Source organism: Conger conger, chromosome 10, assembly GCF_963514075.1.
Source record: "Conger conger chromosome 10, fConCon1.1, whole genome shotgun sequence".
NCBI lineage: Eukaryota > Metazoa > Chordata > Actinopteri > Anguilliformes > Congridae > Conger > Conger conger.
Window position 1 is genome coordinate 18,794,741 of NC_083769.1, and position 24,961 is coordinate 18,819,701.

General features: G+C 45.3%; 1 protein-coding gene across 1 annotated transcript in view; it reads right to left on the reverse strand.

Moving 5' to 3' along the window:
* The window catches only part of LOC133138547 (arf-GAP with coiled-coil, ANK repeat and PH domain-containing protein 3-like), a 94,778-nt gene that overhangs the window by 45,930 nt on the left and 23,887 nt on the right, over positions 1-24,961 (reverse strand). Inside the window, exons 2-4 of the mRNA XM_061257395.1 lie at positions 13,217-13,274; positions 6,802-6,921; positions 5,067-5,120 (exon numbers count right to left, since the gene is read on the reverse strand). Of these exons, the coding sequence (XP_061113379.1) occupies positions 5,067-5,120; positions 6,802-6,921; positions 13,217-13,274 (232 nt within the window). The remainder of the gene's footprint in view (positions 1-5,066; positions 5,121-6,801; positions 6,922-13,216; positions 13,275-24,961) is intronic.

Sequence of the window (24,961 nt, forward strand, 5' to 3'; positions counted from 1 at the left end):
TAATTAATTAAGAATGAAGCAGAAGATTTCTTTATTCTGATTGTGTTTTTGTTGAATAAGCTGAGTTAAATGTCACTGTAGCTGCAGACGAGCATTGGCCTCACTCATTTCAGTGGCCTGGATGGAAGGGGGCGCGATGCTAATGTTGTTGTGTCGCGATGCGGCGCATGCAGGCCAGTGTTTCTGCTGCGTGGGAGCGTGATGCTAACGCGCGATGCTGGGCGCTAGCGCTGCTCCTCTGGGTGTTCCTGAGTGGATGCTAACCAGAATGAGTCTGCTCATTCTCTGTAGGGGCAGCCCAGGTTGACATGGGGATGGCCCCAGTGATTTAAGTAGTTATGTAAGGCTGTTATGTAACAGTTTAGATGATGAACACAGTCCATTCAGGAGCCCATTGCAGGCAAACAAACGACATTGTTACATTGAACTGCTAGGGGGCGGCCTGTAGCGTAGTGGTTAAGGTAAATGACTGGGACACGCAAGGTCGCGAAGTCGGTGGTTCGAATCCCGGTGTAGCCACAATAAGATCCGCACAGCCGTTGGGCCCTTGAGCAAGGCCCTTAACCCTGCATTGCTCCAGGGGAGGATTGTCTCCTGCTTAGTCTGTACGTCGCTCTGGATAAGAGCGTCTGCCAAATGCCAATAATGTAATGTAATGTAACTGCACAAATTAATACAAGCTTCTCGACATCTTTTGGCTCTCAAGAGGGCAAACATGGAGTCCTTGCAAGGCTGTGCCTCCCAACTTTAAGGGTGTATTTGACCACCAGGATGTTCAGTGCTGGAGCCTTAAGGACAACAGTATGAGTCGCTGGAAAGCTATTTCTGAGGCCGTAGTCTTGGGACGCTCAGCAACAGCAATCTTGTTAAATCCTGTTGTCCATCGGTCCCTGTAGGTGAGCTTGAACTTGCGACCACTCTTCCTGTTTGCCAATGGAGGTTTAACACTGTTCATTCCCACAAACTATTTTGCCTCGTTTTCAAAGTCTAGGAGTTGCCTCATGCTGCTGTGGAAAGTACTGACCGTCATATTTCTATTGTACCAGTGCACTTTCCAGAGAAGGGGTCCAATGTTATCTGAAAAGGACCAGTGTGGGTGCAGGTTTCAGTTCTGGACCAGCAATAAGACACCTGATTCTAATTATCAAGGCCTCTATTGGACACCGTAATTAAGAATCCTGTGTCATAGCACATGGCTAACACAAAAACATACACCCACACCGGCCCTTTTTGGGTAAGACTGGACACCCCCGCTCTAGAGACAGCTCTACCGCAGAGGAGACCCGCCCCAGACCCCTCCTCCACTCCAGCCCCACACGTTCAACACCTCCCTCGCCCAAGGTGTGTGGGAGAAAGAGCCGCCTGTGTGCCAGACACACAATTACAGTGATTAGCGCAGGCAGGGTGCGGGAGTGGCTCTGGCAGAGCCCAGCGCTAATCCTCTCTCTTTGTTGGAGGGGGTGGAGGGGGAGAGGGGTTAGCAGCACGCTGGCTTTCAGGCTGACACCGGACCATATGCCCCCTAATTACAGAGGCCCTCCCCCCTTTACATTTACATTCAGGGATGATGGATCGTGTTGGAAATAATGAGATTTACCATCTATAAGCCGTGAAACAGTGTCCTTTTTAACGAGATGTTCCTTAATTAATACAGAGTCCATAATTGTGAAAATGCCTTAAAGCTAAAAAATTATGACATTGAGCAATGTCAACATCATATCAAAACGCATTCTGATATTACATATGCATATAAAATCAATGTATTTTATGAGACGTAATTACTAATTACTTTTAGGACTGCTATGTGTCGAAGAACAAATCAAAGAGGTTGGTGTCGAGTCTGTGTGGCCCCACATGCAAATGTAGGCTTGGATGTTGCCAAGGTGATGTGGCCATCACCTTGGTGATGTGGTGATGGCTCAGCCCAAAAAGTGTGTGGGGGGGGGGGGGGGGAGTGACCTGTGTGCTCACTGCCAGGTCACAGAAGAGGTGCCTATCTGCCAATACATTTTAAAGGGGAACTTCACCATGAAATATTATAAAATTTTATTTGAATTATTGAATATGTGAAGATATACAGAGCCCCACCCCATGTGTGTCACATCTTCCCATGTGGAGAATGGATTCAGAAAATGTAGTTGATGCTGTGGTTAAGATTTGACTAAAATGGAAAGATATGAAAATCTAAGATACAGTTTTCACAAACAGTAGCACCTCTGCGAAGGCACACAGTCTCCCCTGCCCAGAACCCTCCTGTGACTGGCAGTGGTATAACTCCAAGCAGGGCCACACCCAGGCACACAGCCTGACTCAGCTGCTAGCACACTTTATTATCCCCATTCATGCACATGTGCAGTGCAGTCCGTAAGAGCACACATCACACATCTGATCCATCTACACAGCTGCCTGCCCACAAAGCCTGCTCCATTTCCAACACTCCTGGCAACCCCAGCCACAACATTACATTACACTATTGGCATTTGGCAGACGCTCTTATCCAGAGCGACATACAGTTGATCAGATTAAGCAGGAGACAATCCTCTGCTGGAGCAATGCAAGGTTAAGGGCCTTTCTCAAGGGCCCAGCGGCTGTGCGGATCTCATTGTGACTACACTACACTACACTACACATTTCTAACACTCCTGGCAACCCCAGCCACTACCCTCCATTTCTAACACTCCTGGCAACCCCAGCCACTACCCTCTATTTCTAAAACTCCTGGCAACCCCAGCCACTACCCTCCATTTCTAACACTCCTGGCAACCCCAGCCACTACCCTCCATTTCTAACACTCCTGGCAACCCCAGCCACTACCCTCCATTTCTAACACTCCTGGCAACCCCAGCCACTACCCTCCATTTCTAACATTCCTGGCAACCCCAGCCACTACCCTCTATTTCTAAAACTCCTGGCAACCCCAGCCACTACCCTCCATTTCTAACACTCCTGGCAACCCCAGCCACTACCCTCCATTTCTAACACTCCTGGCAACCCCAGCCACTACCCTCCATTTCTAACACTCCTGGCAACCCCAGCCACTACCCTCCATTTCTAACACTCCTGGCAACCCCAGCCACTACCCTCCATTTCTAACACTCCTGGCAACCCCAGCCACTCCCCTCCATTTCTAACACTCCTGGCAACCCCAGCCACTCCCCTCCATTTCTAACAGTCGGGCTCCTGCAGTTTGGCAGGCACCTTCTGCCCAACCTTCCTGGGAATGCGGTCTGTGGGCTCTCAGAGAGGAGACATCAAACGGGTGACCACACTGCGAGGGCAAGACTTCTCCCCCCTGGGGGTGAGGGGGTGGGTATTGGATGAGATTTATCGGTTCTGACGTAAATTTGTGCGGCCTCTCTCTGTGGTCAGGCGATTTTGCGGTGGTGGGTAAGAGAGCCGAATCGGTGTATTTATCCACGGCGACTGCGACAAAAAAACCAGGAGTTTTTGATATTCGACTCACACAGGCAGCTGGCAGCTGCGTCGTGCATTCTGACAGGAAACTCAACCCCCCGGGGAAATAAAGGGCCACAGAAACGCTCTCAGACGTGACCGCGCAGCGAGAGCCGCTCTGAGCTCACGCTCGTGTTTTCACAGTCTAATTACGCCGGCCGGGCCTTCTCGGGATTAGTCCCTCTCCTCTCCTCTCCTATCTTGCTCTGCATCTAACCGTGAAATTAAAGCCTCTGCTGTTTATACCAGCTAATGGCACGCCTCAAAGTGAGCCAAAATTGTAAGATAAGGACCGGGGGGTTCTGCGTCACAGTAACTTAGTCCCAGTCTAAATTAAAGAAGGGGGGCTCTCACTCTAATCATGACTCCTCCTCTCACGGGAAAGGGATAATCCACAAACACAAACTGAAAAAGATGGACCTCAGTTTAGAAGGACCATAGTGCCTCTCGAGTCAAGGAAAGAGGAATGCAGACAAAGCTTGCGCATCCCTTACTGTAATTTTACACCTGCAGTGTTACGGAGTGTTAAGAGTGTTAGAGCTGAACAGAGGAGAGGCATCTCTCCCTGGTGAGAGCTGGTGGCCTTCAGGGCGTGGCGTGCGGATGGACAAAATCAATGCTGCGGTAACATGAGGAACCCTGCAAAAAGTGTCTTAACAAGCATTTTAGTCCTGTAATAAGACTTGTAGACTTAAATAAGACTTAAGTAGAAAATATTAGCTTGGTTTAAAGGTACAATAGGTAAGATATTTGTCCTACCCTCTTTATAGTCCTTAAATTCTGATTTCAAAATATGCAGTTGACGGACCGATACTCTGTACCAAAACATTGTATTGCTGTACAATAAGCTCATTGGTTGAAAATTGGTTGTAAATGCCACAGCCGATGGTGTGGGGGGCTTTCAACGCATTCACAGAGAAGGGGGAGAGATAAACAGTGTTGTGGTTTGAGGGTGTTTGCTGCTGTAATTCCTCTCTTGACTGTTAGAAGTCCAAAATGTACCTTTAAGTTACTTTTACTTATTCCAATGGCAAATCATGAAATTAGTCAAACTGACTGAACTCATTGACATATTGTCATATTTATGCATTTCAAGAAGCATAAAAGAAATATGATTTTAAGTCGCAATATAAGACTTAAGACTAAAATATGGAAGATGTGGAATACCTAGGAATACCTTCTATTCTTGTGGAATACCTCGTGACTACAGCACCATCTAGTCTGCATGGAACAGTCACTCAACAGCTACCTCTATGTCCAAGTGAATTTTCCACTGCATTCCTTCCTCTTATTTTCCTACTTTGGGGCCAGTCCACTGCTTTAAAATCAGAGATGTTTGACTCCCAAAGCCCTTTGGGCCTTTCTTAATGACCATAACCTGTGGTCATAACCGATGACATGCTGTGAATGTCACATGTCAAACGGCTTACTGACATGTTTTCCAGACCTCCCCATACTCTGGACATCTGGATATGAGTCCATGGTGACCAATCAATGTCTGACTATGTCAGTAGTTCAAGATGCGATGATGTCACAATGCTGTTCTCTATGGGCTGATCATAAGGGCTCTATCCACATGTGCAGTGGACACGGGTATCAGTCGCGGGCCTTACTATGTGGTAGTTGACTATTTCCTGGAGGCTTTCTCCGCACTTTTCCAGGCACTCCTGTAACGACAGAAGCACAGACAATTCGTTAGAATACCACGGGCACCATATTGGATGTGCTCTAGAATGTCAACAGTCACCTTTGAGTCACAATTAAATGCAATTGGTAGTCTTTATTTTGATTCAAAAAACAAGTTAACAAACAAAGCATCAGTAGCAAAGGTGAATTACTGTATTTTTTGGTAACACTGAGATAAAGAGGCATATAGATTTAAGTTAAAACATCAAAGTCAAGGACAAATGTTGATGGAAGCCAGGCCTGTGTGATGTATTCAGAAGTCCAAAAGGACAGTGGAAGAACCTGGAGCTATACTCTGGAAAAAAGTCCCATATTTACCTTGTAACTGTTATGCATCGTGTTAATGTAGTAAACCAAATTAAAACCAAATTAACATTGTTAGGTTTTCTGGGAAAAGGCTGTAGTATTTGATAATGAAAAAAAAAAATTGTTTTGGCAGAGCAGCAGTAGTAAGCCAATAGCTCTTAGGAAAACTGATGAATAAAAGCTGAGTTTTCATTCTCACAGAACAATCCTGCATGCGTTTCAACATGTGCCAAAACAACGAAACAGCCAACAAACAGGGCTACGAGCCTATCAGAGAGCACATATCACTAAACTGTCTGCAAAGATGCATCAAGGAATATCTTCATTTGGCTGTATTCCAACTGGAAATTTGTGTTAATTGTTTCCAACATACTTGTTTGGACAGAGATTAGTAGTCACAGATAATAAAAAGACAAATGAGTGTGTTGAATGAATTAATGGGGGGGTTGATGTAATTTGTTTTTATGAGAAAATAAAATGGCGAACAGAGATTAATAGGATATGCGGTTTGCAAAATCTGCAGGAAAGGCAAGAAAGGTCTTTATTAGCATGCTTACAGATGGTGGAGAGGAGTCTCCATCTGTGGACTTTCTGAAAAGAGACTCATACTCTCCCACACACTGAGCCCCTGAGTCAGATTCCCATTGAATAAGCCGTTCACAATCAGGATTCAACTCTGACTCAAGAGCATAGTTAGAAAACGGGAAACCACGGATCCCTCAACCAAAAGTTCAAAAGGACACACAGGTTTCCTATAAACGCTTTTACTTCTGAGGTCACACGTTTCATTAATTTGGAAGCAACCGAAGAATCAAGATAACAGTTTATTGGTATTCATGTAACATGGTAAGCTCACATGCTCACAGCAATAAGAGTATTTGTTTTGTATTTTATGCAGGCAAGTCAGCTGAAAATGTCAAAAGGTCTCGAGAGAAGTCATGGTATTTTTTTCAAAAGTTGTTGGTTTAGTCACACCTGAAACATTATCATTTTTCAAATACCCTCTGTGACTTGAATAAATACCCTTTTCATGAGTGTGCATTTCAATTTGAGCAGAACTACTGCTATAATATAAAACAGATTTTTTTAAAAGAACAAGCTCTGACAAATAAATGTTACAAGTTTACAATATATTATGCGTATATAATCCTGAGGTTGTAATCTTATGCAGGCCTATTACAGGATTTTGGTGATATGCTGTCTATCTGGACTCGACTGTTCTGTATTTATTTTGGATGCTTCATGTTAACTGTATACAGTGATGACCATAGCCCAGCTGGGGAGTGCTGCTTTGTGATTGCTTGACAAACAGCCATAAAGAAGCTTCCAGAGAGTTGAGGAGTAGGAGTGACTCACTGATATCATCTCGTCCTTCTTGCACTGCTGGGACAGGTCGCGGACCCCGCTCACAAACAGCTTGTTGGCGCTGATGTAAGCCTTGCCAGCCTCGATCATCCCACTGCATAGCTTCACCAACTGGAGAGGAAGAGAGAGAGAGAGAGCACCCTTTTAAAATTATGTTAATATTTTATTTATTTTTGGGGTCAAAAATTGGAAAAAGAATTCTTGTACTAGAAGATTTTTGACACTTTGTGTGTCACCTTATTGTCTCTGTTTTCCATAAATAAATAAATCCATGCAGATGTATGCACAAACTTTGCATGCAATGTATGTACAGGTCCCACTCATGTACATAAACGAATGCATTCAGAAATCAAATAAAATCATCTTGCTCTCCCAAAGTAAAAATGAATCCAAAATGTGCATGTGAGAAAAGAGAGAGAGCAAGAATGAGGGAGAGAAAGTGCAAAGGAAAAGGATGAGGAGAGGCATTAGATGGATGGAGTATAAAAGAGGTAGATAGAAACAAAAGAAGGAAAAGATAGGGAGGAGCAGAAAGTCTGAGAAGAGAGATTAAGAAAAGAAGACAGGTGAGTGGGAGAGAGTGAGAGAAAGAGAAAGAAATTAGCCTGCGGCAAAACAGTCATGTCAAAGAAAACAAGCCAAGGATGCATCACAATAGCAAGGTAAATGACATGTAAAAAGTCTCACATCCTGTATGTATACTGTTACTGTAGATGTCAGGCACTGACAAAACACGAGACGTCGCTTGATATAAAGCAAAAAAAGAAGTAATTTCTCAAACAACCTGTCAAACAAATAAAAACACAACTCTGACTTTATTAGTACGTCTGGATGGAGAAAGTGTACAATGTGTGTGAATAAAGACTGTCCTGTTATCAGGCTCAAAATATGAAACTTACCTACTATATCAAATATTTGAAAAACTCTATACACAATTTTAAAAAAGCGCTTCAAACACCGAACGAGCAGATGTGTGAGAGACAGCAGACACAAAGTGCATGAGTGTGTCTGTGTGTGGCTGCTCCTTTCCATTGTAATAGTTGCTACTATTATTACTGTTATCTTTTTTTTTTTTTTAGGCCTTTTTCAGCTTTATTGGACAGTATATAGTATAGAGAGACAGGAAGAATGGGAGCGAGAGAGAGGGAAAGACATGCGACAAATGTCAGACGGTCGGATTCGAACCGCTGACGTTGCGGCTCGCAATGACCATGCGGTCAGTGCTCTACAGGCTGCGCCACCGAGACACCCCTATTACTGTTATCTTAACTGCCATGACAATAAAGCTGTTATGACAAATACAAATGCTTTGGCGATATGCACTGTCATTTTGAATGACAGCTGAAATTGAATTGAGAGAGAGTGAGAGATCCCTTGGGGAGGATCGGATCGCCGATGACATCACTGCTATGACGCTGCAACTAAACAGGAGCAAACCCTGAGCAGGTCTTAAACCATGACCTTGAGGGTGTTGTATGTTTATAGGTTACACTTAGCTGTAAGTTGCAGTCAGGCTGCTGACCAGAGATGTGAATGTTCCAATTATTCTGTTGTCTTTCATTTTAAAAATAGATTATCAAGATTATACAGTACATATGGGGTCTTTGAATAAAAAGCAACAGTTGGCTTTTGAAGGAAAACAAAGTATACAGTTAAATAACAGGGTTGGATACCACAAAAATAGGGGCTTAATTTCAAAGCTTGTTTGGAAAGATGAATCACACGCCCTCTCTAGATTTACTGCCGTAAAACAGATTTACTTGCACATCTGTTGTAACAGATCAAGCAGTGAGGCTTGTGTGCTTGTGAAAATGCTATTCTACACTAATGATATCATACGGATTACAAGGTCAACAACGCACATGTTTCACATATACGTTTTCCATAACACATGCAAAATACATTTTTGTGTTGTGGAAAAAACTTTTTGAATGGTATGCCCACTTTGTCATTTAGTTTTTCAAATTGAAAGTTCACGTCTTGTACCTCAATAAACATTACACTCTTTCAAAACCCTACTAAATTGCTGATTTGGTAAATGAAAAACAAGCTTATTAAACCCTTCTTTTATCTGCTTTTAGAATTTATTTTTGGGCATGTGGCAAGAGTATGTGGGGGGAAAGGTTGGAAGAGTGTTTTTTTGGAAGGGGGGTTTCACAAAAAATAACTGAATACACAGGTGCCCTGATCTGGATATAATTCAGGTGTTTACTGATACCAATCAGCCTGCACCAGCGTAACGTTTCAGCCAGGGGGGATTATGGGAAACCTGTCTGGCCTGCTGTGGCAGGCAATGAACTGAAACCATGACGTCTCAGCAGACATAGCAAAACTGGGACAGGGACTGGTTCTGGGACTGGGACTGGTTCTGGGACTGGTTCTGGGACTGACCAGTGAGGGATGTGGCCCCAGAGGCCATCATTGTCAGGTGGTTCTGCTCTGGGCCACAGGGGGCTCCCACATTTTTGTTTCTCTGAACTTAATTACCCCTGATGGATTTCAGCTGTGTAAGCTCAATATTAAGATCCTTGCTTCCGAGCCATGGGGGCGCACAGCTAAAGTAACGGACCTTGATGCAGGCATCAGTTTGATGCAGTTGGACACCGAGGACTGGGATTCGTGTCCCAGTCCTGCCAAAGCCGAATTTGGTTGGCCCACGTTGGAGCGGCATAATTGACCAGAGGGAGGGACTTGGCAGGGCTGGTAAGATTGCCGTATACAATAACACCCCGATTGCCTCGGAATCACGGTCACAGGGCTGACACGACACGGCTTGGAGAAGGTACCACAATGGGCATCAGGGCACCATAATGTTTGGGACACAGCAATGTTATGTAAATGAAAGTTGTCATTTCTAGTGCAGTATGTCTGGGATCATTGTCTTGCTGTAGAAGGAAATGCCAGCCAGTTTTGAGGCCTTCGCTTGAATTTGAGTAGATATGATGTGTCTATACGCTTCCAAATTAATTTTGCTACTACCATCAGCAGTTAGATCATCAATGAAGATAAGTGAGCCAGTACCTTTGGCAGCCCAGGCCATAACAACCCCACCACTGTGTTTGGTATGCCTTGGATCTTCGGCAGTTCCTTATCCTCTCCATACTTTGCATATCTTATATTTGTGTTTCCCTGTCCCTTTCTATTCCCTGTCCCTATCTAAATCCCTCTGGGTTAACTTGTAGATTCCCTTGGGCTGCGACTGATTCCCGTTCCCCTATTCCCTGACAAACATGTTCTAACTGAACTCCAGATTAAGAGCACTGCAGCGCCAGACAAAGTCAGAGCTTTAGCCAAACTGTGCTTATTAGCATGAAAACCTATTGGAAACAGATGTCTGTGAGCTTTGAGTGGGCAAGTTAACTGGTTTTAGTGGTTTACAAGAGGAAATATCAAAAGGACTTTGCTAATAGCAGCATTTCTGAAGGTGATAGATTTCTATTATAGCCCTAACTCTCTCTCTCTCTCTCTCTCTCTCTCTCTGTCTCACTCTCCTTATTCCCAGTGTCTCTCCCTAAAACTGCTACAGGCACCCAGGCCTGGGTGACCCTTTCCCCTCATGATAATCCCCCCAAAAACCGGTAAAATTCCTCGGAATCCTCAAATTCCCCCCCTTCTGAGAGGGTGGCGACCAGTGGGGCAGCAGAGGAAGACGAATGGTTCCCATCAGTGGAGAAAGAAAGGAAAAATGCACCCCGTGGCTTTTCTGCTAATGGCAGAGCTAGCAGGAAGCGTGACACAACTTTTCTGGTTCCCACCAATGAGTTGGTTTGCTACGCTAAAGCTGGGTCCCCTGGTTAGCACTCTAAGCTCGGGGCCAACAGAGATGATCAGGAACCGTACAAAAACCACTCAATTCACTCAATCTTACCACTTTCCATTCTTCTTAATGTGCCAAAAGCACCTGGTCTCATTTCCAAATTACTTAATTGGATCAGCTTCAGTACGTCATGCAAGAACACACAGCCCCCAACAACCGTCACAGCAAACAAAAAAGCTATCGACAGCCAAAAACCCACACATGCTATTTTTGAGCATATCTGCCAAATATTCATACAAATATTTTTTTTCTTTTATTAGCGATGATTATGTATTCATATAGCACTTTCTTCTTCTTACAAAGGCAGCAATCATGAAGTTGTCAGTGTTCACTTATGCTTTTGGCTGACATGAATGATGGTAATGCCAAACAGTATGACGGAAATCTCAAGCAGCCAAGCAGAGGTGATCAAAAAAAAAAAAATCTTGTACACACCTCACAAAGACCAGGATGAACAAAAGATTGTATTTTTAATAATACTGTAACTTTATATTTTCTTATGGATGAGTATCTTCTATTTAATCTAAACGAAAACAATCAATGGGATAAAAAATGAGATGGGCCTTCGTGGGTTGGAATAATTCAAAGTCACGGCAACAGATTTGTCGGTGACATCAGAAGCCGCTGGAAGGGCCTCCTGACGCGCCCGGAACCTTCTCCTGCACTCATGGGAAATATACGTTACGGCTCATAATTGCTTACGAGCGATTACGCCACGCATCTGAGCAGTATGCTTCAAAATTAGGGAGACTTACAGAGCTTACTTTATATCCACAGACAGCTGGGCACAGGCTGGAGTAAGTCCTGTTACAGACTGCACTCGAGGGGAACACAGCGACTGCTGAAAGATCGGCTGCCAAACCGCAACCGAGGAAACCGGGCACTGTAGCTCAGGCATAAAGCCTCAATATGGCACTGATAAGCCCCCTCTACCACAAAGCTTACCTTATGTCTAACACGTTTTCAGGTAAAAGAATGCACGCAGACAATGGAGGGAGTGTATTTTTTTTTATTTATTTTTTATGCCAGTACATTACTGCTCTGCTGTGCCAGCTAGACTTTGAGGCATTTGCTGTCTGAATGGAGAATTTATAGGATGAATTAAGCACAGATGAATTTTTGGAATAGACTATGAAGTCATTGTCCAAGGTGCTTCTGCGACACATTGCTTTGTTTGAGGGGGGCCCATCTGGTCTAAACAGGATGTGAAAACTGCATAACGAAAAGAACCACACATTCAACAAAATTGCTTTATTGCTTAAGATGGCTCAAATTAATTCTGTTTTCTCCAAACCCTATTTTGGAAGTGCTGAACAACAAATGGAAACAACAGTTCTTAAAATTAGAAAGTCATGTGTCATCCGTAAGACAGGCGTGGGAGTTTCTTTGATAAATGCCTTAATTGTGCCTATTGTTTCACTGGCAATTAGTCAGCGGAACCTTCTGGCGCATACACGCATAGAAGATGCACAGAGCTTTGAGAATAAAATGAAGGCTTCCTCACACTTTGTGTGTTCTTTCACTCCTGGGTGATCCCAGAATCCCTCAGACTCAGTGTGCTGTGTCGCTCACAGCAGTTCCCAGAAATCCTTACACTTCTGCTTTCACTTCTGGCTGTTTCACACACTGGTTTGATGTGTGATATTGTGCAAAAGTCTCATCTGTGACTCACTGCCCGGCACCTTCTCTAAAGGTAATTACCAAGCAGAAGACTCCTATGTGGCAACCTATTTGACTTCATTAGACGGAGATGAATTTTTAATTGGCACGTGCCTGGGCGGCTGTAAAGCAATTACACAGGTTCCATTATCCTTAATTAATCTGGCACGGTATCCCTTTAATCTAACTGCACGTTTTGCTAACATACTTGGTTGTGCTGTAGTGTGCTGTTGATGGCTAGTGCACACAGTAAGTTTCAAAGGATTCAGAGCCTGATTTGACAAGGAGAACCTGCATGAATTCAAGCATAACATGAGCTGACATACCGAGACGTCATCTCTTACTGAAGAGCGTGCAATCTTTGTTGTGTCTGACATTTATCGCTGCTGTCAATTACCTGGGGTAAACTGCTGGTACTGCTTGTATGATATACAATCAATTTAAATGGAAAATTTAAATGTAATTTGATCCGAGATAGTGCCCTCCATAATGAGTTCTCAGACATACTGCTGAAGCGACAAAATCAGCATGCCTTTCATCTGCTTAATAGAACACTTAAAAGGACTATCCTCCAAAACAAGCATCAGCTAAAGATGGCTGCAATACAGGCCTGGCAGAGCATCACCAGAGAAAACTGGCGATGTCCATGAAACAGACCTCAAGCATTGTACAGGTAGGCCCATCCAGTTTAATTGGCCAAGTTTTTACAATGATATGATGATAAAGCAGGGGGGAAACCAAGGACAAGTCAGTCAGGTTGCAGCACAGTTTTCTCCTCATATGGCGCACAATGATGACCTCATATTTCTCAGACATGGGTTGATTGCCATTGGTAATTAAGGTGAAAGGCAGTGCGTTCAGGTCATGAATAATAGTGAAATAAAGGTTGGAAAAATGACCAAGAACGGTGGCAAATTCACAGAAGCTCACCTTGTCTAGCTTAGCTTCGATTTCCACCACCTCCGTCTCCACTTCATCGATGTTCGCCCTGTAAGAGAGAGAGAGGAAATACGAATTAAAGACACAACCCCTGTCCAGGTTACTGATCCTCATGTGTAGTTTCATATCATTCAGTAATTATATTAATCATATTTGCTCAAATGTATTAAAATGAGTGGCCCATTCAGGACTTAAACCAGCAACCTGCATCAGCAACTCACTAGAGTATAGCGAGTAAGGAACCTCCTTGCCATGGCTCCACAAGTGTTAAACAGGATTAAACAGGAAAAGATAAAACTGGCCAATCCAATCAATATGGCCACCAACCTTAAAGTGCTCAGACTTACTTGAAACTAATTCTCAACATATGGCTGGCTATTACCAATATTTCCACCCAGCAGAATAACATTTAATTTCTAATGCAAATCCTGTTGCTGTTTTTTTATTTCTGAAAAGGAAGAAAGGTTGATGGATGAATTCTGACACAGAGAAAAAGGCAGGCGAGTCATGGAGAGTGCCACTACCAGAGCCTCCACCATCGTTCTCCGCATCTGAAAGCTCCAGACTCCTCCTAAAAGCCTTCCACTCCCTGCCATTGCCACGCCCGGCCCCACAGCAACTGACATTTTGGCAAGAGGATACGATCGCCACGCAGACGCAGTTTCGCTACGTTGCCCTGAGCGATGACTATATTGAAACCAAAAGCACGTTTAGCCACAGGCAGTACCCTGCTTTCAGGAGGTGCATCTAACCAATGTCAATCTGCAGTTTCCTTTTTTAGCCATTTTTATTTTCTTAAGGCTTAAAATGCTTTTTTTGGCTTCACCCAGCAATGGCAAATCAGAGACACATTTTCGAAGCGAGGGCAGTGCAATTGTATTACCACACAGAAAAAGAGTGTTATCCTTATATGAAATGCATTTATGCATTCCACATAATATATTCGCATTTATGAAAATTAATGTAAATGTAGTTGGAAAAAATTGCTCATCCCTGGTATTACAATAGCACTGCCCACGCTTTGAAAATGTGTCATTGGTTAGATGTACCTCCTCAAAGCAGGGTACTGCCTGCGGCTAAAAGTGCTTTCGGCTTCAATACACACAGGTGTGCTCTATAGGGCAGAGAGACCTGCAGTGTGGCTGTTCTGAGCCTTAATGGAGTTTAACTCACTGGTGATCAGGTCAGAAACAATGGTGTGACTGTCATGTTTACATTAGTTAGTTTCACATGACTGAAGTCGAAATGAAAGGCTTTCCTGCTTTAGCTATTGTATTTCAGTCTCTCTCTCTCCACACACACACACATACACACACACAGACACGCACAAACACACAATCTAATCACACTCCTCCCTCTTACATTTAGTGGTTTAACAGAAAGCTCCCATCAGTGAGTCACTGTACATCAGTTCCTACCCTCAACTAACTCACAATGTTCAAGAAACTGCTCATTCAAGCCATGTTATACACTCATTGTCAGAGCATTTGTGCTGGCAGGATATTCCCGCCAAACATGTGAATGGAATCAATGCCTTGCGTTCCGTAAGCCGGCTCTCAGAAACAGTGCATCAACGCTCTCTCTTTCCCGTTAATTCAGAGTCTTTCTGAACATTGATATCTGATATTGAAACACTCTACTTTGATAGTGCGGCTGTTTTGGTTGGCAATCACAGTGGGGGAAGCACAGGCCAGGGTTCTCCTCCAATAGACAGATACAGCGAAGTTCACATTAAATCAACAGCAATCTGTGGAGACCAGCTGGGAGATGTCATAAGCCCCAATGGCAGTGCAGGCATTGTTAGGGGTTGGACCCCTTTCAATTCAGTTCAGTTTTCAATCCAGCAATGCTTTATGAACTGCCAAGACAACTGGTATCATTTTGTTAAAGCATATAGAATCATACACAATGTGAAATTTTGACATCTATAGCTATGAAATATTGCTTATTCTACAGTAAAAACACAATAATAATAATAATATTTTAGAAAATATTAAATACCTTTTCAAAAAAAATCTACAGCTAAGTACCATAATCGGTTTGGTATTACAATGCTATTATAATGCCTCTCTCCCTTTGCCGGAGCTGTCATTTTGCCTGTCATCTTCTGCCACAGAATGAGTCTGACAGCACAGTAACCCCCTTTACCTTCCAGGACCGAGTCGATCAATAAATCATCATCATCGATAAGCCTTCAACAACCATTTAACGACTGGCCATCTGTTTTCCATTGATCTGATGGAAAAGCGCATTGGGCACAATACACACTGACAGTCTGCCCTGAAAACGAGTGTCATTGCCTTTCCCCGTGTAGTGTCCCTGCTGTAAAATCCCGCTATGCCAGCTTGACCAGCTAAATTTCCAAGTCATATTCTGTCATATTCTGGTCTTGCGGGGCATGAGCTGGTCAACCAGCATGGCCAAGTTGGTCATAAAGCCGGTCTTGCTGGGTATGAGCAGGTCAATCAGCTAGCGCTAGTAACCTGTCTGACTTGCTGTTTCAAAACATAGCCTGAGCTGGTCAAACAATGTCAAGCAGTGAGCTGATTTGAACTGGTCAACCAGCTAAGCCATGTTGAGCTGGGAGCTGGTCTGAACTGGTCAACCAGCTACAAGCTGTTTCATAACCTAGCTTGAGCAGTTTTTTTCAGCAGGGAAGTCTGTCATGCGTCTAACGACGATTCGGAAAAACCGACGTGGTTTCATCGGGGCCTCAACCCTGGACACGGCCGTGCCCGCGACGCTGAGGGAGAACGTGAGAAGCAGCTGACGCCACGCTCCCACGCCCTCGTCCGATTCCACCGCGACCGTCGTGGGGGCCGTAACTCTGTAAACAACAACGCCTTCAGCTCGCCGTTTCGTTAGAGACAAGCTTCCGCGCGAGCCAAACGCCTGGGCGATGATGGGCCCACTGACAGCGCTCTGACAGAGAGGCTCCAGGGAAGGGCGAGGTGAAGTTTGGGCTGCCAAACCGTTGGGACTTGGAATTCCTCCTGTTTTCATTGGGGGGAAACCAGGCTGCCTGAAGTCGTAGCGGTTTAAACTGCCCGGATTAATTTATAAAGAGCGGGAGTGTAATTCCCCCACGGTCGACATACAAGCTAGCAGTGCAACACACGTGTGACCTACACACCACTGTACACATAAAGGTGAAAGGTCACCATGGCCGACATACCACTGCACATATCAACAAGGTGAAATATCATCATGGCCTTAGCTTTTAGCAGAACCAAATAAACACACGGACAACTGCGACTCCAGACTCACTGTGGACCTCTGGGTGGGTGGGTACGAAAACAGTCTCCCCCTTACCTAATGTTCTAATTGTTAGATAAGCCATGCAAATACCACCCCCTTGTAAGGGGGGTTGCGGTGGGGTGAGGTAGGGGGGAACAGCTGAACGCAAATGCGCTGTGGGACTTTGGGGCCTGTGTGGGCCTGAGCTGGTGGTCTGCGCGGTCGACGAGCAGGTGGGGCGGCGTTGCCGGGGAAACCGGCTCAGGTGCCATCTCCCGGACGACTGGTCGAGGGCTCGGCCAGCTGAGGCTTTCCGTCGCTCGCCGGAGCGGAACGCCGGGCGACCACGGGAAGCTTGCACGTCCCGAAACGACCAACTGCCAGGACTAAGGCTTGAAACTGACACAAACAAAACAAAAGATCGGATGGAGAGATTTCTCTGCTTGTACAGTGAGACCATGTAGATCTCAGACGTCGGCTGTTTTCACTTAAGCGCATTTTGCTGCCTAATCAAATTCCCTGCCAAGGCTCTAAAATTAGATCTTTTATTTTTTTGAGTCATTATGAAAAGAAACTGTCATGCGATGTCATCCGAGCGTATCGCTGACACGCGGCCTCGTTAATGTGCTTTCATCACAGCCCTGCAAATAGGATTGAAAGATGCTCCGTGAACCGTAAATTGGCACTAAATAAACAGATATCTTTGATATGCTGCTGTGTAGTGAAATATCCCTGGCAATCCACAGCAGGTTAAAGTTCTTGTTTCGCTTCTCCCATTTTTCGGTTAACAAAGGGTGCGGGGGGGGCTAAGCCCCGCCAGGGACCTGCACCTATTGTCTGAACTGGGACAGCATCGTGTTTGAGTATTGATTGCTTTGGTCTGCTAATTGAGCCCCCTGTGTCCGGTTCACTGAGCGGGTGTGTGCTCTGGTTGGCTTTACCCAGAACACCTTCGCTGTTTCACCTTTTTCACCAAAACTCCAGGACCTTCACTTTCACTAAAACAAGTATTTGCAAAAAAAGATATTTACGTGAAAATATATTCGTTTTCGCAAAAATAGTGTTGTCAGTCTGTTGGAACTCAAGGCCAGTAGTACTGCTGGTTCTCATTCCTCTTCTCCAATCAGGGACCTAATTAGACCTGGGCCACCATGTGAGTGGGATCTCTGGCCAATCAGCAACATCGACCAATTAATTAACTATCAGGGACAAATCAAGCGTTTATACTCAGTCAATGCTTAGTTGGGACCATGCATAGAAATAGGTTTGTCAACATTAAAGTTTACCCAGACAAGCATTGAAGTGCTCCAGACATATACCTAAATAAAGAAAAAATGTTTTTACAGTAGATTGTTCAGACATTTTATTAAATCATCACATTCCAAGTTAATTTCAGTCACCCCCACATTCATGACATTCAGCAATAAACTGCAGAAAGAATAACGTTTTTCTTTCCTAGAACAAGAGATAGTGCTCACCATGATTTACAGGATTCGTATAAGGCTCAGATTAAATCTTTCGACCCTTAAAACAGGAAATTTAGGAAATAATTTATATGTTTTAAATGCTTACCAAACATTCCGGGCAAAGTACATTGCAGCTAGGTTAGGAAAAGCTCACAACTTTGTTCCACATTCCCTACAAATCACGGTGAGCGAGAGCCCATTATTGGGCACTTATAGGAAACAATATTTACATTTAAAAAACAGAAACAAAGAGGACATAGAATTAAAGACATTAAAGACATGGCTTGAGGAACATGGCAAAGAGTTCAAGGTGTTGCCCTGGCCTCCAAATTCCCCAGATCTCAATCTGATTAAGCATGCTGTGGGATGTGCTGGAACAACATGTCCGATCCAAGGCGGCTCCACCTCGCAACTTACAGGACTTAAAGGAGCTGCTGCAAAGTCTTGGTTTCAGACAGCACAGGAAACATTCAGTTTTGTGGAGTCCATGCCTCGGCAGGTCAGAGCTGTTTTGGTGGTACGTGGAGGACCAACAGCATATTAGGCAGGTGGTCATAATGTTTTGGCATCAGTGTATAAGCTAACTGGGATTCACATTGTACTCGTAAATATGATTAACTGATGCATTTCATATACGTAGCTCATCTTGAGTACACAAGAGAATATTTCAATCTAACTGGCTTCACACACTTCTTTTAAAAACATTTTTTTGTATTGATGTCAACTTTGTTAAGGTTCATGCGACTGAACATGTATTATATTCCCATGTCCGTTGTAAATGTCAGATACCTTCTGCATTACCACAGGTCATGCCAGTTCAGTCATCTGCTCGGGTAGTGTGTCTCGTGAAAGACAGACAGGGACACACAAATTCCCCAGAAATGAATTTTCCAAGTGGTGGATCCACAGGGGAATAAGGCAAAGCCATTATGATGTCAGAGGGGACACTGAAAAACTTCTCGGGTACATGATGTGCGCAGTCAGTCCAGGACTCATCTTTGTGTCTTACATGGAACAGCCCCCCTGAAAACCCATCCCATCATATGCCAAGCTTAATAATGAGGAGCTTACACTGCAGAACCAAATCCCAAAGTGCTGTCACTGTTTAGGCCTTTACAACTAATGCAGCTGAACAATAGTCCACTGTCTATCTCAAGAAATTCACACATACACACACATACAAACACAGACAGACAGACATGCAGAAAAGCAGGCAGACAGGCAGACAAACAGACAGACACACACACACACACACACACACACACAGACATGCAAACAAGCACGCAGACAGACAGAGAGACGGACACACACACACAGCGACAGACAGACAGACACACACCCCTGGGCTAATGGCCCATTAGATCCAGCATCTCTGCGTCAGTGCCGGCTTTCACACTCTACAGCGGTGACACAGAGGAAGCGTGTGATGGTCAGTCAGCACATCAGTCAGTGACATGTTCGCCTGGGGCGTTGGCATCACACATCTGAGACCGCCATCAGAGCCTCTGTGTCCCGGATCCTCCCGGCATTGAGCTGCAGAAACCATCCCCCCCCCAGAGCCCCCACCAGGCCTTTCCGCCCACTGAATCTCAAGCAGCCGACTCCATGGCAACAATTCACGAGCTTTGTTTCCACGGAAACCAGCCTAAGCGGCTACCAGGCGGTCTGAATGGGCACCACTGACCCATTTATTCTTAGATTTCCGCCGGGAAGCACAGTCTGACCGGCCAGAGACCACACACCTGGCACAGGATCCCAACATGGGCTGGACCACCAGAGCACCACCAGGGATGAGAAAGACATGGCAGACGGTAATGATAGCGTGCTGTCGCTAAGGCAATCCCTGCGCTTGAATTACTAAATGAATGAAAAAAACGAAAAGCTGACACCTCTGCATTGGCACACGCCCTCTCGATGCAGCTACGCCCAGCTTGCTTTACGCCGTCTCTCTCCCGACTCGCCCTGGAAGCAGGCTTCCGGCAAAATCCGAGCCGCGAGGCACCAACGGCGAGGCACCCTGGGAAGGCCTTATCAGCAGACGCGCTCACAAGAAACCCTGAAATGAACCCGAATCTCAGCCAGACGCTGACAGAACGCAGCTATAATAACTCAGGAGAAAGAGGAATGTTGGCAAGCGTGTCTAAGTGCGATTCCGACATTCTACTGAGCACGCTTGAGTCCACGGTCAAGTTGTGAACACGGAAATGCCCGGAACAAGACAAAAAAACGTGCTTCTGTAAAGGGCATATGCCTGTTTGTTGCCTGCCCTGCATGTCCTGAAAGTGAGACACACCCAGTAAAGTGCTTATTTTCAAACAAAACCACTTACAAACCAAGCAGTCAGGCACAGAATGGCAGCGTAGCTTCAGCTACGATCACCTGACTGAGGCTCAAAGGGTCAGAGTTTCCTAAATCCTCCTCAGAGCTCTGAAATCTGGGGTCCCGCTCTCGGCTCCTCTCTGGTGGGGTGTCCCAGGAGGAAGGAGGACAAACGGTTCTGTTAATCCAGCCGCATGCATCCTATCACCTCAATAAACCTCAACAAATCCAGCAGGGCTGAGGACACGGGCACATTCTTCAGCTGGAGGAGGCTTTCTAATGCAATAAACCCTCCCTGTTTATTCAAACGTGGAGAGAGATAGAGAGATAGAGAAAGACAGAGAGAGAGAGGGAGAAAGACAGAGAGAGAGAGAGAGAGAGAAGGCCCCATCCCTCCACCAGCCTGGCATGCAGTGCGGCACAATCGTTCTGAACCTTCCCAGAAGCCCACAAGAAACTCCCCCTCCCTGCTTTTGTACTCTCAGCCTGTTCATAGCAAGCTTCTAATTTGATTTCCAGAGTTGGCTGCCTGAACGAGGGAATACGCTGCTTTAGACGCGAGTCACGGATTCCCTCTCAGCCTCGGAGCGGGCTCAGGGCCTAGGGCAGGGATCATCAAATCATGCTTTTACAGCTAGGTTTTGAAACAGCTGGTAGCTGGTTGACCAGTTCAGACCAGCTCCGTACTCAACATGGTTTGACCAGCTCGAGCTATGTTTTGAAACAGCTGGCAGCTGGTATTTCCAGCTGGTCTGGCCAATCAGCAGCACTAATTGTTTAGTTAGTTACCCAGGAGAAAAGAAAACCAGGAGTGGATTTGGAGTCGGAGGGCAGATTTTATGAAGCCTGGTCAGGAGCCATGACACGGGTATGGAGAAGGGGCAGGGCTGCTGCTTGTGGGCGGGGTTAGCCCCTGCTAAGAGAGAATGCCATGTGACCAAGGGCATCATTTACAGGGGAATAACCCAATCAGCAGCACTAACTGCTCAGTTAATTACCTGTGTAAATAAAGTCATGGCTGGATTTGGATTCATGGGCCAGATTCGAATGGCCCAGGCCTGCGGTGTTATTTGTATGCCTACGCATTTCAACAACTATAGCCAAATGCGGGGAGAAACAATGTGCAACAATATATACAGATTCTGGATTGTGCTGGGATCAAGACTCTCGTCCTTGTGAGGTTGCAATCAGATGTTTGACGGCCCTGTCAACAGTGTTGATGCCCAGACCTCCTTCCCCCATTATGGGAACATCAGACACGGCAGGCACTCATCAAAGTACAAACCACAAAATAAATTGTACCGTGGTAACTGTGTTTTATTTCAGTTATGGAATTTGAGCTTGTTCCATTTCTCACAACATTGTGAAATTAAAGGCAGAAAACACGCTCGTTCTCTCCGTGAAGGACAGAATTAAGCCGTTAAATGAACTGGCCTATCAATGTATTTCACTCGTAGGCTGTTCCCAGCAGCCAACAGCCAACTGCCCTTTTATTTTGAAGAGCTCATTACTGTTGCTCCAGTTGTGAATGTTTTTTTTGTGATCATTTTTATTCAACAAATATTATCAAGCAGAACATTCAACAGCCCTTCCACGATTCCTTCCACCTCTTTTTGAGTTTGCTGTAACTTCAGCCAATATTTTCTGTCACCAACAACTGGCCTTACTGATCTATAGTCATTTCACCTTAGATTTCGCCAGAAACTATAATTTCATAGCTGGCCTTTTAAAACTAAATTCCAGGGGGGATACGCTTCTCAGGGTCTAAGCATTTCAACCTCTTCAATATTCAAACTGAAGTTACGCCCTTGCATGCGACCTTTGGGCTTTGATGAGCCTGGAAGGGTTGAGGGGCCAGTTAGACAGGGGGGGTTGCTGTGATGTTTCCATTGGCTGACAGCGAGCTGCCTGTCAGAGCTCCCCTGAGGTGAAGCTAGGCCATGTCTTTCCTCATTGGCCGTGGTCTGTTCCACACCACGCCTGGAGAACAGGGGCCTGCGGGTCCACTGCTGCTCTCCAGCTGCGGAGCTCCAGAAGGGTGGGGCTCTCATAGGGGAGAAGGGGCAGGGGGCCTTTTGTGTTTGGACATACACCACACCAGGCCTGAGGTGGAGAACAAAAACACAGGAAGGAAGAGTCGCTGGACGCAGTGAGCACATTCCTTCCTGCTGTCTCTGGACGTAATCGGCTGACGCGGCCGCTTGCCAGGTCACAGGGCAAGGGACAGAGGATCGCTGACATCATTATGGGCTCATTCCAATCCCTTATTTGTCTTCTCTATTTTGGACAGAATTTCCAAAGCAACAGCAACAAAGCAACAAAGAAACAAAGCAACAGCAACAAAACCTCAGAAATAGACCTCAGAAATTTTTATAGCTCCGTTTGCTTCTTTGCTCATTAGTTTTTTATATTGCATTTCATCTTGTGTTATATTTTTCTAATTGGTGTCAGTTTCATTCTGGTATAACCGCAGATGCTAAGGCACATGACAAACTCATGTTAAAATCAAACCCATATAACAGACAGACCTGTCACGGGAGAAATGCAGTGGGTCTTCACCAGACAGAGGAAATGCCATCAGATACGCCGTTTTACAGAGTGATGGTCCACTTCCTCTAACCCACAACTGACCCTGCTGGGGTGACTGACCCCTGAGGGCAGGCCATCTGCCCCGGCCCTCCCAGACACGGCCGACTGGCGGGGGGGAATACCGGCAGATGGGCTGGGCTCTCGTGCCAGAGTCTGGTTGTGCCCCGTTTGCGAGGGAGACAAAGGGGCTGATTATGACTGTGCAGCCTGACTGACTACTGGACTGTGGTAATAATAATAATAATATTTTTTAACTGCATAATTCCATGGGGGTCGTATCAGTATTGACTAGTAAATGAACAAGCTTAAAACAAGCCCAGCAGGTTCAGCCGGATGATGATGATGATGATGATGATGATGAGACAGTCACATGCATGCGCTGGAAGCAGCACATTTCATGTCCTGCTGATACTGCAGCTGAAGGGAATAGAGACTGCAGCCTGATTACAGTTATCTTGTACTTATTTATTCATGTTAAATTAAAGGTACAAAGGTAATTTCGGACTTCTAACAGTCAAGAGAGGAATTGCAGCAACAAACACCTTCAAACCACAACACTGTTTATCCCACCCCTTCCCTGTGTACGCACTGAGGTTGAAACGCCATTGGCTGTGGCAATTACAACCAATTTTCAACCAATGAGCTTGAATTATTGTACAGCTATATTTGTTGGGTTTGGTACAGAGAGTCAACATGTCAGTGAGACTTTTACAATGATAGGAAGGGATTTACAATGGTCCTGTAACAATGATTTAACACAAAAATCTTACCTATTGTACCTTTAAGAAGAACAGGAATAAAAAGCAGTTGCATTCCTAGAAAGGACACTCAGGCCAAGGCTGCAGATTCTGACATGTGGTGTGGTGTTCTGATAAATCACGGCTTTGTGGAAGTCTTGGTGGTGAAAGATAAGGCTTGGCAGACCTCATGATGGGAGGCAGAGGCTTGCTGAGACGTGGCGAGAGGCAGCGTGAACGCACTGCTTCAGCTTTCCGAACGATTGTGAAGTCGCCCGCGCTCCCCCCGACTACGCGGCACGCGTGACGGAAGAGACGTCGACGCTTAACCTTCTCCTCGCCCGCGGGCCAAGGAGTCAGCCCAAACATCTGGGCCGCCTAATTTTAGCATCCGTCAGAAACCCAGTCAATTAGAGGCCTCGGACTGGATTCACCGGCATTTTCTCTGTCGGTCACCATGGTTACGCACGTCGCATGGACGTGCGCTAAAAGGGGAATGTCTATTATGATTATTGTGATTAAGGAGGAAAATGGTAGAAAACCGCAATTGCTGCGGCAAAAAAACGCTTCTGAGATTTCTGAAGGCCCCAGTTCAGTGCCGAAGCTCCAGGCGAGTTTTGTATGGGGTCTTTGAAGCAAAGCTGGACGTCATTAGCATTGCCACGCTTGACAGTGTTTCACAGCCACCAATTCTGGGGACAATTTTTACACAGATGTCTCGAAATGCGTCTGAAGTTCTACTTCTGGCAGTTACTCACAGGCTCTCATTCACTGGTTCCAGATTTTATGGGTGAATTAAATATTAATTTCACCCAGAATCCATTCTTGCTCCGCAGGACTGCTCAACAGTTTTTTTTGTTTTTTTTGTAGATATTGTTCAAATTATTACAAACCACAAATTTTTTTCCTATTGTTGTGAAGTGCACAACAAAACCTTTTTGCTGTAAACAGTCTTATTGACTTAATTCGGCATATGGTGGCTCGCTTGAGCCAAAACATGGGCATGGGGCCACAATTTCCAAGACTAACTGATAAAACAATGTGAGCTTCGGAGCGGGGCAGGAAACTGTGGTCCATCAAAACTCAATCGCACTGTTTGGATAACCGCAGGGGGCCTGTATTCTTTGGGACGGTCTCCTGGGATTTGACTGTTAACTTTGATTACACGTCTAATTGGAAGGGATAAACAGAGTTGCGGTGGCCTCGGCTAGGCGGATCCGCTAAATCTACTGGGATTTGGGTCCGTGTGGCGGAAGGGCGTCGCTGCTAAGCCCCCTGTGTGTATGGGGGGGAAGGATATGACCCGTGGCATCCTTCCTGAAGCCCACTGCAGCCCGTAAAAACACAGGGACAGCCAGGGCTGTGGTGTCCTATGGCCTTCCCGTACC